Genomic DNA, 15,261 nt, shown 5'->3' on the forward strand with positions numbered 1-15,261 from the left:
TGGGTTTTTCTAGCATTTTATATGTTTATATAATTATTTATTTTTTCTAGAAAGATATTTTCGATTACTCCCAGGGGCCCTTCAAATAGTTTTATTCATTCTTCTAGAAATCCAGCAGATTTTTTTTTCTTATAAAGTAAATCCCTTAACATTGGAGCCGACTTTGTCTTGACTTCTAGTGAGAATTATAAACCGTATATTAAATAGATATTTTTTGGGTGCTGAATCAATTTTATTTAAATTTGTGATTAAAGTGACATTGAATTTCTGATGCTATGCTGCTATAACACTTGAACACCAATTTAGTTGTTAGTCATTCATTAAACATTAAATTAACATCACTATCATTTATTTATTTCTAAATGATGCATAGTATTTTAGTCTACTTGTATTGTTTATAAGAAACCCAAGCAAAAATATATAGCAATTGTTACCTTGTTAAGTTTGTAGTTCTCTACATTTCTCTGGATGGAGACTGTGTGAACATCTGGTTGTTCAGCAATCCTCAGTATCTATTATTTTAATAAGAAACTTCCCCTAAACTTTAGAAAACAGTTGCTCCACTTTAGGAATCAAATTATGTCAATAAATGTTATAAACACAGCCTTCATTTCAACTTATATAAAATATGTTTTAAAATGCCTGACAATGTAGATAATTCAGGAAGTGTTGACTGAAATTTTGTCTACACTTAGAACATTTTTTGAAATTCAGCTTACAGAAATAGGAGAAAATGCTTTTTAAACAAGTGTTTCCTTTCTTCAAGAAGACATTCTCCTTTTAATTGAAATTTTCTCCATTCAGTGATAAAATGATCAGCCATGTAAAGATTCCAAACTTTGAGTTCTTTTGAAATTCAAAGTCTGTAACTTAAAACATTACCCTTACAAATTTAGATGAGAATTCACTTGTTCTGTCAGTAATCCATAAGACAGAAATCTGTTTTTTAAAAAATCTCTTTTTCTCCTCTCAGCTCATATGTAACACAAAGCAGAAATCTGGATACGAGATTTGCCTCTTTAATGTCACTACATGTTATATTTCCTGAATTGTAGTATGTGACTTTCAAAATGGTGGTTTTCCACACTCTATCTTTAGTGCAAGCTATTTGTTTGTTTTCTAATTTATAGTTTTAAAAACTTCGCTTATTGAGTTTTTGTTATGCGGTTTATATTTTTCTTTCTCTTTCAGCTATTTTATTTAATATTGTGTCAGATATTTTACAAGGTATGACTTAATTAAAAACTCAGTGGAGAAAGATCAGAATGGCCTTGAGAATAGAGCCACAATAATAACTATGAAAATTCCAGTAACATTTATTTAAAACAAAATATTTTAATTTTTAAATTTTCCCTTAAAACACACGTTTGGAATATGCTACAATATTACATGTTTTTTGTCTTTTTATTTTTCTGAGACGGAGTCTTTTTCTGCCAACCAGGCTGGAGTATGGCATGATCTCGGCTCACTACAACCTCTGCCTCCTGGGTTCAAGCAATTCTCCTGCCTCAGCCTCCTGAGTAGCTGGGATTGCAGGCACATGCCACCGCGCCCGGCTAATTTTTGTATTTTTGGTAGAGATGGGGTTTCATCATGTTGGCCAGGCTGGTCTCGAACTCCTGACCTTGTGATGCTCCCACCTCAATCTCCCAAAGTGCTGGGATTAAAGGTAAGGTGTGAGCCACTGTGCCAAGCCTTTTTTTTTTTTTTTTTTTTTTTTTTGTCATTTTCTTTCAAAACTTGAGTGGTCTCTGAGCTCCTGTCATTAAACCTATCTATGTCTATCAGCAAAACTCACCTTGAATATAGTCTTATACTTTCAAGTATCTTTGTCTTTGCACATTTTTCAAGTTTCATGTGCCATTTAAACTTGGACCCAGGTATTTGATTATTTGATGTGACTAGAGGGATGCTACAGACGTCCTTTGTCCCCTGCCCTAAGTCCTCCAGTCTCCTTAGAGCTAGTACTTACTAAGCATTTACTATGTCATCAATAATCATAAAATGTATTCTTTTTTTTTTTTGAGTCAGAGTCTCACTCTGTTGTCCAGGCTGGAGTGCAGTGGTGCCATCTCGGCTCACTCCAAGCTCCCACTCCCAGGTTCACACCATTCTCCTGCCTCAGCCTCCCGAGTAGCTGGGACTAAAGGCGCCTGCCACCATGCCTGGCTAATTTTTTTGTATTTTTAGTAGAGACAGGGTTTCACTGTGTTAGCCAGGATGGTCTCGATCTCCTGAGCTCATGATCCTCTGGCCTCAGCCTCCCAAAATGCTGGGATTACAGGCGTGAGCCACCGCGCCTGGCCTAAAATGTATTCTTCATTATTGATGGCTGTGTTGATGGGATTGGTAATTTAGTCCTTCATATTAATCTCTATTCTCTCTCAGAGTATAAGCTCTCATCATATGCAAATTCTCAGAAGGGCTGTCAACACCTTAGTAATAAATTTATCTTTTGAGGTCATTAGCAAACATGAACTCACTGGGATCCAGAGAAGGTAAAATTCAAAACAGGCTGGCAAGTTCAAAACAGAGAGGTGAAAGCAGAAGAGACACTTTCCTATTTTGCCTAATAGCTTTCCTTATATGCATCTGTAGTTAACATTCCTCAATTCAAGTCAGAATCATGAAACAATAATGAAGCTCCTCCTATGCCTCTTTTCAAGTTGTAGTTACTATATAGGAAAAACTAAGTTGTCACCCAATATCTTAGACACTTTGAGAGCAAAGGGGGTGCTGTAAATAAGTATACAAGATCACAGACCTAAATTGAGCCTGTTCCAGACAAATTGGGGCCTATAGGTCAGCCTATCCTTAGACCTGCTAATGCATTAGCATTAGCAGCACCTAAGTCCTCATTGAATGTTCTAGTTCAAGACTCCACCTCAGAAATTCTGAAATGGGTAGTATGAGCAAATTTTCATTTTAAAGCACACCTGAGATGATTCTCATACAACCGAAATTTTAGATCCGTAGCCCTATTTGATACTTGACAGTGCAAGTTTCTGTAATTTAAAAAGATGTGGTGGCCTGACACCTGCAATCCCAATATTTTGGGAGGCCAAGGTGGGAGGGTCCCTTCCTTGAGCCCAGCAGTTTGAGACCAGTGTAGTGAGACTCGTCTCTACCAAAAAAAAAAAAAAAAAAAAAAAAAAAAAAAAAAAAAAAATTAGCCAGGCATGGCAGCACATATCTGTAGTCCCAACTACTCAGGAGGCTGAGGCGAGAGAATCGCTTGAGCCTGGGACATTGAGGCTGCAGTGAACTGTGATGGCACAACTGCATTTCAGCCTGGGTGACAGCAAGATTCTGTCTCAAAAAAAAAAAAAAAAAAAGAGTAGTTTAACTACTCCCTACTTTTTATTCAATATTGGACGTCTACATTGGGATATTTATGTTATTACTTGGTATAAAATGTACATTAGTAGAAATTGAGTTTAGTTTTTATTATTTTGTGCATGGAGATGATTGATCAATGGCAAACTTATTTTACACTCTAGATAGCTAAAACAAACGTTGAAATTTTGATAAGTAACTCATTACATTTTAATTCAGGGTTTATAAAAAAGTAATCCCTAAAATAATTTGAATGAATTTTGATGCAAGAGGCATTCCAGAGGAGTAGAGAAGTATAGAAACAGAATTTAGTAGGACACATAAACTGATGGATTAAGTGACACCCATTTCTGTCAGTTTTCTTATTCATAAATATTGTTGCTCTGTCATTCAGATTTTAATAAAAAAAGTTTAAAGTTATTGACACATTTAAAAATATTCTTTAGAAAAGTCAAAACATCATTAAATAAAATAAATTAACTCTTGCATAAGACCAATATTTCTGTTATTAAGTTTTCCTTTCTTGGAAAGATAGAAAACTCAAGTTTTTTTCAGCAGCACAGATATATTACATTTTCATTCCTGAATGTTTGATTTCAAGAACTTTGAGAGAGAAAAAAATATTTTTACTGCAAGTGGTGATGAAAAACTTCATTGACATTGATAAAATTACTAGATACATTTCAGAACTGTGTCTTTTGAGCATTTGAAAAGCGTAAATATAACAGGGTTGAAAGCATTTGTCTCTGAAAGCAGAAATAATAAATTTGTTAATTACTTTATTCAGAATTATAATTAAGATTCTTTTTGCCCATGTAAGATATTATAAAATGAAACTTCTTTTATAAAGGATTTTTCTATAACAGTACTTTTCTGTTTTCTAAAATACAGAAACCACCACTCTCAGCCTGTGCAGTAGCAATAATTAAGGCATTCTATAGGTAATAATTTTGCCTGATGAGCCAAATTTGGTATTGAGCCTCATGAAAACAAATGTGGCCAAATTGAGGCCTGAGAATAGTTTCCATTTATGAAGCATTCACTCTCCTTAAGGTACTATTGCAAGCACTTACTATATTATAATTCACACAACCACCATATTACTATTAGGCCAAAGTTATAAAATTGAAACATGAGGGAGGGAGAGGTTAAATGATTTTCCCAAGTCATGTGGCTAGTGAGTAGGATAATAGGAATCTAAATGGAGAAATGTCTGATGTTAAAGCTAATTATCTCTAAATTCTAGTGATGACTAGATCTTCGGAGTTATAAACACCTCACAGATAGTTGATGCTTGACATTAGCGTCTAAATAAACTTTATTAAATCTCAAAATAATGAGAAAGAGAAGTAAATTAAGTGTCAGAACTTAAATGGAACTAAACTTGTCATTTAATAACATATCAGTATACTCAGTAGCATGCAAATATTAAGGGGATTTTGAAATTCAGCTGTTGATAACAAGTGGTTAGGGAAGAAATCACTACTCTGAGAGTCTACGTTTAAGAAAACATTGCACGTGGGATCAACATTTATTGTTTTTAACTATAAAGAGACGTAATGTGAGGCTTTGAAAGTCCATAGACATAAAAATACGTAAAAAAAGAATTAACATATGAATGAAAGTTGTGAACTCATGGAATTGTACTTACACCCAAAGCCACCGGATGTCGCTGTCGTCCACAAAATAGCTTTTTAGAATAAAGGCATCAGCCAGTTTCTCAAGGACTAGGAAGTAGCCTCATTCTGAGATCTCAGCCATTTCGATAAAAAATAGATATAAGAAATAGGACAGAAAATGTCGGATCGTATGTGCGTTCTAGACCGCTGATTCGTCGATTTGTAAAACAAGAGGATAAGATGGTTTCCAGATGTAGCTGCCTGTGGGTCCAGTGTCCGCTGCTCTCGCTTCTTCTCCTCGCAGCCTGGGAGGTGGGGAGCGGCCAGCTCCACTACTCCGTCTACGAGGAGGCCAGACACGGCACCTTCGTGGGCCGCATCGCGCAGGACCTGGGGCTGGAGCTGGCGGAGATGGTGCCGCGCCTGTTCCGGGTGGCATCGAAAACACACGGGGACCTTCTGGAGGTAAATCTGCAGAACGGCATTTTGTTTGTGAATTCTCGGATCGACCGCGAGGAGCTGTGCGGGCGGAGCGTGGAGTGCAGCATCCACCTGGAGGTGATCGTGGACAGGCCGCTGCAGGTTTTCCATGTGGACGTGGAAGTGAAGGACATTAACGACAACCCGCCCAGGTTCTCCGTAACAGAACAAAAGCTCTCAATACCTGAATCCAGACTGCTTGACTCTCGATTTCCACTAGAAGGCGCATCTGATGCGGATGTTGGAGAGAACGCATTGCTTGCTTACAAACTCAGTCCAAATGAGTATTTTGTTCTTGATATTATAAACAAAAAAGACAAAGACAAATTCCCAGTGCTTGTTCTGCGGAAGCTGCTGGATCGTGAAGAAAATCCTCAGCTAAAGTTGTTATTGACAGCAACTGATGGAGGCAAACCTGAATTTACCGGATCTGTTTCTCTGCTGATCCTGGTGTTAGATGCCAATGATAACGCCCCTATCTTTGACAGACTGGCTTATGAAGTTAAGATGTATGAAAACCAAGTGAACCAAACATTAGTTATACGGCTCAACGCTTCTGATTCGGATGAAGGAATAAACAAGGAAATGATGTATTCATTTAGCTCTTTGGTCCCACCCACGATAAGAAAGAAATTTTGGATAAACGAAAGGACGGGAGAAATAAAAGTAAATGATGCTATTGACTTTGAGGACAGTAACACTTATGAAATTCATGTAGATGTTACAGATAAGGGAAACCCACCTATGGTTGGTCACTGCACGGTCCTAGTGGAACTACTGGATGAAAATGATAATTCACCTGAGGTGATTGTCACTTCTCTGTCTCTCCCAGTGAAAGAAGATGCTCAAGTGGGCACCGTCATTGCCCTGATCAGGGTTTCTGACCATGATTCAGGAGCCAACGGACAGGTCACCTGCTCTCTGACGCCTCACGTTCCATTCAAGCTGGTGTCCACCTACAAGAATTACTACTCCTTGGTGCTGGACAGCGCCCTGGACCGCGAGAGGGTGTCGGCCTATGAGCTGGTGGTGACGGCGTGGGACGGGGGCTCGCCTCCGCTGTGGGCCACGGCCAGCGTGTCCGTGGAGGTGGCCGACGTGAACGACAACGCGCCGGCGTTCGCGCAGCCCGAGTACACGGTGTTCGTGAAGGAGAACAACCCGCCGGGCTGCCACATCTTCACGGTGTCTGCGCGAGACGCGGACGCGCAGGAGAACGCGCTGGTGTCCTACTCGCTGGTGGAGCGGCGGGTGGGCGATCGCTCGCTGTCGAGCTACGTGTCGGTGCACGCGGAGAGCGGCAAGGTGTACGCGCTGCAGCCGTTGGACCACGAGGAGCTGGAGCTGCTACAATTCCAGGTGAGCGCTCGCGACGCGGGCGTGCCGCCTCTGGGCAGCAACGTGACGCTGCAGGTGTTCGTGCTGGATGAGAACGACAACGCTCCCGCGCTGCTGGCGTCTCTTGCTGGCAGCGCGGGCGGTGCAGTCAGTGAGCTGGTGCTGCGGTCGGTGGGTGCAGGTCACGTGGTGGCTAAGGTGCGCGCAGTGGACGCTGACTCTGGATACAACGCGTGGCTGTCGTATGAATTGCAGTCGGCGGCGGTTGGCTCACGCATCCCGTTCCGCGTGGGGCTGTACACGGGCGAGATCAGTACGACGCGCGCTCTGGATGAGGCTGACTCGCCACGTCAGCGCCTATTGGTGCTGGTGAAGGACCATGGCGAGCCGTCGCTGACGGCCACGGCCACTGTGCTTGTGTCGCTTGTGGAGGGCAGCCAGGCACCCAAGGCCTCGTCGCGGGCTTCAGTGGGCGTGGCGCCCGAGGTGGCCCTGGTGGATGTCAACGTGTACCTGATTATCGCCATCTGCGCGGTGTCCAGCTTGCTGGTGCTCACGCTGCTATTGTACACTGCACTGAGGTGCTCGGCGGTGCCCACCGAGGGCGCGTGTGGGCCGGTGAAGCCCACGCTGGTGTGCTCTAGCGCGGTGGGGAGCTGGTCTTACTCGCAGCAGAGGCGGCAGAGGGTGTGTTCTGGGGAGGGCCTGCCCAAGACGGACTTCATGGCCTTCAGCCCCAGCCTTCCAGCGTGCCCAATGGTAGATGTGGACGGGGAGGATCAGTCTATCGGAGGGGACCACTCTAGGAAGGTGGGTTTTTACGTTTTCATTTTCCTTTTGTGCTTTATGAATAATATTTTCTCTTACCGCATTTTCTCAAATATGTAACAGAATATTTCATTTTTGTCTACATTCCATTTATGCTTGAATATTTCTAGTTATACCTTTGTAATATAATTTATTCCAGGAGTTTTAAAATTTTTTTATCCTACCCAGTGTGTCAGCCTTTGATTGGTACTTAAATTTTTTTTAAATAACAATTTATTCTGAATACACTAATATTTTCCAATACAAATATGTGATATAGGTTGCAGTTCTGATGATTTACTTTCATAATCACTTTTCGTTACAAATATTTGTAAGATTAGTACTTCATGTTATTTCATTTCCAATCTGAATTTTGATTTGATTGCATTTGCATTAACAAAAAATTCCACTGATCTATATCTCTTCAGTGAAAATGTGTTTTCCTCCATGTGTAGAATATGTGTAGCATACCACAGCTTATACTGCCATAGTAGATTTCAATGTTCAGTGATTACAGCTTTTTCTCAATAGTGCAGTAAGTAGGTGGGCAGTTCATTGGTAAAAATTTCTTAATCTTAGCAATTAAGTTAAATGCTTTGAACTTTAAAAATGTTTTCCATTTGTATTTTAGTTGTAGTGGTACCTGTGTCAGTGTGTATTATTCACTTAGCAGAAGAAAATATACGTTTCCATTATTTACATAATTTTATCCAGTAGCTCTTCATTATCTGCTCCTTTATCAGCATTAGGCATTGCTTATGACATTCAGGTATTAGGTCTTTCACTTTAAAGAAGGAGTCATGCTTATGTTTAATAATGAAGGGAATTTGAACACTTTTTAATTTTGAGACAAAATACTTTAGTATGAATTAATATTAAAAGTTTGAGGAGAAAATTAAATTAATGTTTTCTACTGATCTGATCTATTGTATAGTTTAATAGCTTCTCTAGTCATCTTAAACAGGGTTGGGTTAGATGATATAGACTCAGAAATGAAAGCTAATTTAGTTGCAGAGTGACAAAACTACACTATCGATTGTGTTTTCCTGAAATTGGTTGTTACCTGATACTCATGGTTTCATTTTTTAAAAAAATTTATTAGTTCTAGTGTTACCGAACACCAATGCCATGAATTTGTCATCTTGCCTATGGCTCTTAGCAATTACTTTTTTCTTTCCCTTTCTCTTTGAGTATGGAGATTGAATTTGTTACTCAGCACATGCTTCACAAATAGCTTCAAATAAAATTAAAATTATTGTTCAAGTTTAGAAACACCAAAAAAAAAATTTGTGGCAAGAATTTAAGCATGGCATTCTTTCAGTGTTAATATTTTCCATGCCCTGTCTCCAGCTCTTAGAAATTATAGATGCTAAGTTAATGCAGAGTTTAGAAGTGTATTTGTTATTATATCAAATAGGTTTATGAAATATATACTTCCCCCCTCTGATATTTTGAAAAAAAAATCCTCCTTAATGTCTTATAAGTAATATAAAAAACTTAGTAAAAACTCATATCAATTGTAAAAGTCTCAGGTATACAGGTGCATTAATCGCTCCATCAATACTAACTTAAGGCCAGGCATGGTGGCTCACACCTGTAATCCCAGCATTTTGGGAAACCAAGGTGGGAGGATGGCTTGAGACCAGGAGTTCAAGACCAACCTGGGTGACATAGGGATACCTTGTACTGTGTGTGTGTATATATATATATATATATATATATATATGATGGGCTCTCCTTACACATATATATATATATATATATATATATATGTACTTATGTATGTATAAGCCGGGCATGGTGGTACATGCCTTTAGTCCCTACTGTAGTGCTACTTGGGAGGGTGAGGTGGGAGTATGGCTTGAGCCCAGGAGGTTGAGGCTGCAGTGACCCATGATTGTGCCACTGCACTCCAGCCTGGATGACAAAGTGAGACCCTATTTCAAAAATTGAAAAAAGCAAAAGCAATAGTAACACCAGTATCCTGCAAATATGATCTTTTTTCGTATTAATTCACGTGATAATACAGTTGGTGCAGTAGTACTTTATTTAGGATGTCTATATACAAGATAAAACTCTTCATGGAATTCTGATTTGTAAGACAAATCCACCTTTGAAGAGGTACTGATCACACACAAGAAGGTATAGGAAAGGAGTTGAAAGCTCACAAAGAGAAACATAAACATATGCAGGAATCAGGAAAGAAGAAGATAAGTGAAATGATATGAGATCAAATGCACTTATGTTTTGAGCCACAGGATATTGTTGTTCTCCAAGAAAAGTTGTTGTTGTTGTTGTTGTTGTTGTTTTGAGACGGAGTCTCGCTCTGTTGCCCAGGCTGGAGTGCAGTGGCACGATCTCGGCTCACTGCAAGCTCCGCCTCCCAGGTTCACGCCATTCTCCTGCCTCAGCCTCCCGAGTAGCTGGGACTACAGGTTCCCGCCAACACGTCCGGCTAATTTTTTGTATTTTGAGTAGAGACGAGGTTTCACCGTGTTAGCCAGGATGGTCGCGATCTCCTGACCTCGTGATCCACCCGCCTCGGCCTCCCAAAGTGCTGGCCGAGTGCCACCGCACCCGGCCGAAAAGTATTTTTTTTAAAAGAAGAAAATCAGATTATTCCTAGATCAGAAAGAAGCTCCATTGTTCCAGTACTTTAAAAACTACAAACACCCATTAAGATCACGTGGAACCTCAGGAACAAGGATCAAAAGGTCTCAGAGGAACTAAGTCTTTCTCGTCATGAAATATTGTTTTACTAACCAAAAGAGAGGCATGATGTTAGCTGCTAGACTAAGTGGCCGGGAATCCCGGAGCCTACAGCACTGGCTTCTGCTCCTTGAATTTTGTGAAGCGGGAAAGGACCAATTCCACTATACCATCCTGGAAGAGGCCAAGGACGGCACATAGCGTCTTCGCGGGCCATATCGCGCAGGACCTGGGTCTGGAGCTTGTGGAGCTGATACCGCGCCTGTTTCAGTTGGATTCCAGAGGCCGCAGGGACCTTCTGGTTGTAAATCTGCAGAATGGCATTTTTGTGAGTTCTCTGATCGACTTCGAGGAGCTGTGTGAGAGGATCTCGGAGTGCAGCATCCACCTGGAGGTGATCGTGGACAAACTGTTACAGGTTTTCCATGTGGAGGTGAAAGTGAAGAACAATAAAGACAACCTGCCAGTGTTCTCAGCAACACAAAAGAATCTGTTTCTGAAACGAGAGCTCTTGATTATCGTGTTTCACTAGAGGGTGTCTGGGATGCCGACGTCGGGGCCAGTGCTCTGATGACTTACATACTGTACCGCAATGATTATTTTTCCCTGGAAATACCAACCAAGAGCAGGTAAAACCACTAGAAGGTGTATTTTAAAAATTCTTTCAGATAGATAAGTCACTTCAGAGCTACTCTTGGTGCTCAAAGCAACGATGGGGGCAAAGCTGAGCTGACAAGCACCAAAGCATTATATATCACAGCGCTGGATGTAAATGATGATGCCCAGTGTTTGACAAAGCAGTCTATCATGTGAAATTACCGGAAAATGCAAGAGAAGGTACACTGGTTATTAGACTTAACCCCTTGGATTTTGACGAGGGTTCAAACCGTCACATTGTTTCTTTGCAACTGATGTCTCCCCTAACATAGAAGCCCTTTTTCACATAGATTCAGACAGTGGATAAATAAAAGTAAATGTAAAGATAGGTTTTGAGGAAACTAAATGATGAAAGATTCAAATACAGGCAGTTGACACAGGCAATTCCCCAATGTTTGGTCACTGCACAGACTTGATAGAAGTCTTGGACATCAATGATAGTGTTCCAGAGTTAGCAGTAAGTCACTATCATTCCTTGCACAGGAGGACGCTCCACTGGGTACCATCATAGCCCTAATCAGTGTAATTGACCCTAACTTCAGTGCCAAGGGACAGGGGACCTGCACCCTGACTCCTCACGTCTCTTCAAGCTGGTGTCTACCTTCAAAAGGCGCTGCCCAGAACCTATTCGTTGGTGCTCCACAGCGCCCTGGACCAAGAAAGCAAATCTATCCATTGTTGGTAATCGCTCGGAATGGGGACTCGCTTTCATTGTTGGCCACAGCCATCGGGTCCGTGGAAGTGGCCGAACAGTGAACCACAATGCGCTGGCGTTTCAGCAGCCCGAGTACATGGTGTTCGTGAAAGGTAACAACCCGCGGGGCTGCCACGACTTCACAGTGTCCGCGCGGGACCGGGACGCGCAGGAGAACGTGCTGGTGTCCTACTCGTTGATGGAACAGCGGGTGGGCGAATGCGCGCTGTCTAGCTATGTGTGGGTGCACGCGGAGAGCGGCAAGGTGTACGCGCTGCAGCCACTGGACTACGAGGAGCTGGAGCTGCTGCAGTTCTAGGTGAGCGCGCGCGACGCGGGCATGCCGCCTCTGCGCAGCAACGTGACGCTGCAGGTATTAGTGCTGGAACGACAACTTTGTCGTCGCTGCTGGCGCCTCGGGTGGGCTGGCGGAGCTGTGAGTGGGCCGGTGCGGCATTCAGTGGATGCAGGCCACTTGGTGTCGAAGGTGCGCACGGTGGACTCCAGCTATAACGTCTGGTTGTCTCAACAGCTGCATCTGTCAGCTGGCAGCACCCGTTCCACGTGGGGCTCTGCACGGGCGAGATCAGCACGACGAGTACCCTGAGGCGAAAGCTACGCGCCACCGCCTGCTGGTGCTGGTGAAGGACCACCGCGAGCTGGCGCTGACTGCCACGGTCACCGTGGTGGCGTTGCTGGCGGAGAGCAGCCAGGCGAGGAAGGTCCCATCGCGGGCGTTGGCGGTCGTCGAGGTCCGGGAGGCAGCGCTGGTGGATGTCAACGTGTACCTGATCATCGCCATCTGCGTGGTGTCCAGCCTGTTAGTGCTCACGTTGCTGCTGTACACGACGCTGCGGTGCTTGGCGCCGCTCACCGAGGGCTAGTGCATGCCGGGCAAGCCCACGCTGGTGTACCTCAGCGTAGTGGGATCTGGTCTTACTCGCAGCAAAGGAGATTTTACTCTGGAGAGTGGCCGCCCAAGGTCAACCTTATGGCTTTTAGTCCTAGCGTTCCCCCATGGTTCAGATTTTGGAGATGGACTTCAATAGGAAATTTTTGAGAATGTAAATACTGTAATGCTGGAAAATATTTCATTCCTATTAATGTCCCTCATAGTGACATTGATAATGTTCACCAAGTTATTGTTTAATTTGATTGCTTTATTTATTTTGCTTTTGCTTTTCTTTTGAGATGCTTTTTTAAAGTACACTGGGGCCGGGTGCGGTGGCTCATGCCTATTTGTAATCCCAGCACTTTGGGAAGCCGAGGCGGGCGGATCACTCGAGGTCAGGAGTTTGAGACCAGCCTGGCCAACATGGTGAAACTCCATCTCTACTAAAGATACAAAAAAATTGGCTGGGTGTGGTGGTGCGCACCTGTAATCCCAGCTACTCAGGAGGCTGAGGCACGAGAATCGCTTGAACCTAGGAGGCAGAGGTTGCAGTGAGCCGAGATCAGGCCACTGCACTACAGCCTGGGAGACAGGGTGAAACTCTGACTTAAAAAAAAAAAAAGTGCGTTGGAAGTCTAGCCATCATCACTTTTTGCTACAGTCACCATGAATATTCTTTAGGAATATTCTTCAGTTGATAAGTATAATGATAATACTAATAATGAATTAGACTGAGTGGCTGTTTCCTGTAAATGAGAAAGTTAAATCTTACGGGAAGGATCATGATGAATAATGATCCTTATGAGAAGGTCAAATCTTCTCAATTTTGGAGCAAGTTCTTTATTCCTATTCATTTTCTTATTCTGATTTGTGTCCTCCATTCCTTATTGTTTTAATGTATTCAAAAATACCATTACAATATTTAATATCATAATTATTTGAGTTTAAAACATGTTTAAATGTTTATCTTTCTATAATGTAGAAATTTATCTCTCACAAACGGTGATGAGCAGGGTTGAGGCAGCTTCGTTCACAAACAATTTTGTTTCTTCGTGATCAATAGCAATCCTTTTTGAGATGGTGATTGCAGTGGGTGGAATTTTAGCCTTGCCTTTAAAGGTGATTTTACTTCTTAATTTTTGTCTTCAATCTTCTTATAATTTCATTTTAGGTCATTGTCTTCACAATCTTAACTACTTCAGATAGCCAACAATTTTGTTCTTCTTTAAAAAACAAACAAAACAAAACAAAACAATGTCAGCTCTACTTAATTACCTGTTGACATAATTGCTGCTGTCCTCCAGTTTAAGTTGTTGAGCTCTTCTACTATTTTGGGAAGATTTCTATGAGCATCGATTATACTCATTTTTCTTTCATTTTTGGTACTTGGCTGTATGAAAATATTTTAGGGTAGGAAAATTCACACTTATTTGGGCTTTAAGTATAAGAGAGTCTTCCCGTACATGACGAAGAGTGATACCATTGTCTGTGTTCATTAAGCTGCATGGTCTTCAGAATGGCATTGCTGAGCTTGGCAGGGTGCCTCAGGCCTGTAACCCCAGCATTTTGGGAAGCCAAGGCAGGAGGATCGCTTGAGGCCAGGAGTTTGAGACCAGCCTGGGCAACATAGTGAGACCCCCATCTCTACCAAAAAATGTCATTGCTTTTAATAACTTAAGTATAAGAACCATGGGATGTTAATAAAGGCACTTCCACTTGACAATTGTGGTGTTAATTATACCTTAGAATTTAGCATTGTGTACTGTTGATATATTTGATGCAAAATATTTTTGCCTTCACTCCATGTTAATGTGAATTGCTTTCTTTAAAGAGATCCCAGAGAACATGTATTTATAGCTGTAAGGATGTGTATCAAATTATATGTAAAATTACTTTGCTCTTTTTGGCTCTGATTACAAATGAGATGGCCTTTAATTCTGTGTAAAGAAATAGTATATTTACATATGGCAGGATAACCGTGTTATAGGTAGGGTAAAGTTAATATAAATGCTGAAAAGAAATTAGTGGTGTCTACCTAGAAAAATAACTTCTGAGAGGATGATTTCTATGAAGATAAACATTAAGGAAATCTTCAGAAAAGGGAAAACCCTGTCCTACTTTATGGTGCTGGAATTCTCTTCATCCATAGCTATAGAACAAGAGCCAACATCGATCAGTAACTTCGTGATAATAAATCACCAATGTTTGAGCAGTTTATTAATATATTTGTTAGACATCATGAAGGGACTTAAATACATTATTTCATTTAATACTTATAACAATTTCTAAAGTACATATGACTGTTCCCATTTGAAAGATAAAATAAGAGAAGCTGAGATGTTTATCTATTTTATCCAGTGCCAGTACATGGTGGAGATATTATTCAAATGTGTGTCTTTCAGGCTTCAGACTCATTCTTTTATTCACTATAATGTAGAGCTTTCTTCAGTAAGTCTTTTCTCTGCTCAAACATGGTCTCAGCTAGGAAAATCAAGCACAAGTTGTGTACAGGCAAATCTTTCTTTCTGTTGTGCTTAGAAGAAACTTCATGATTGTCTTCATCATTAATTTTGTACAATGCGTGATTGAGATGGCACTAAGTTTTTTATGTTAGGTGATTTTTTTCTTGTAAGAGTTCATGATCATCATTATCATTTGTTTTAATCAATGCCACACTAAGATAGGTATTTTGGTTATGTAATTGTTAAGTAATTAAGAGTTGCCTTATA

The 15,261-nt window shown here is 41.3% G+C and overlaps 1 protein-coding gene across 11 annotated transcripts in view; it reads left to right on the plus strand.

The window, feature by feature from the left end:
- The window catches only part of PCDHA5 (protocadherin alpha 5), a 219,670-nt gene that overhangs the window by 59,798 nt on the left and 144,611 nt on the right, over positions 1-15,261 (plus strand). For 3 of the 11 annotated variants that reach the window (XM_063723900.1, XM_063723901.1, XM_063723902.1), the window contains exon 1: positions 6-7,583. In XM_063723900.1, the coding sequence (XP_063579970.1) occupies positions 5,196-7,583 (2,388 nt within the window). In that variant the 5' untranslated portion in view covers positions 6-5,195. 11 annotated transcript variants of the gene reach the window in all.

The sequence above is a fragment of the Pongo abelii genome, chromosome 4 (assembly GCF_028885655.2).
Source record: "Pongo abelii isolate AG06213 chromosome 4, NHGRI_mPonAbe1-v2.0_pri, whole genome shotgun sequence".
NCBI classification, from domain to species: Eukaryota; Metazoa; Chordata; class Mammalia; order Primates; family Hominidae; genus Pongo; species Pongo abelii.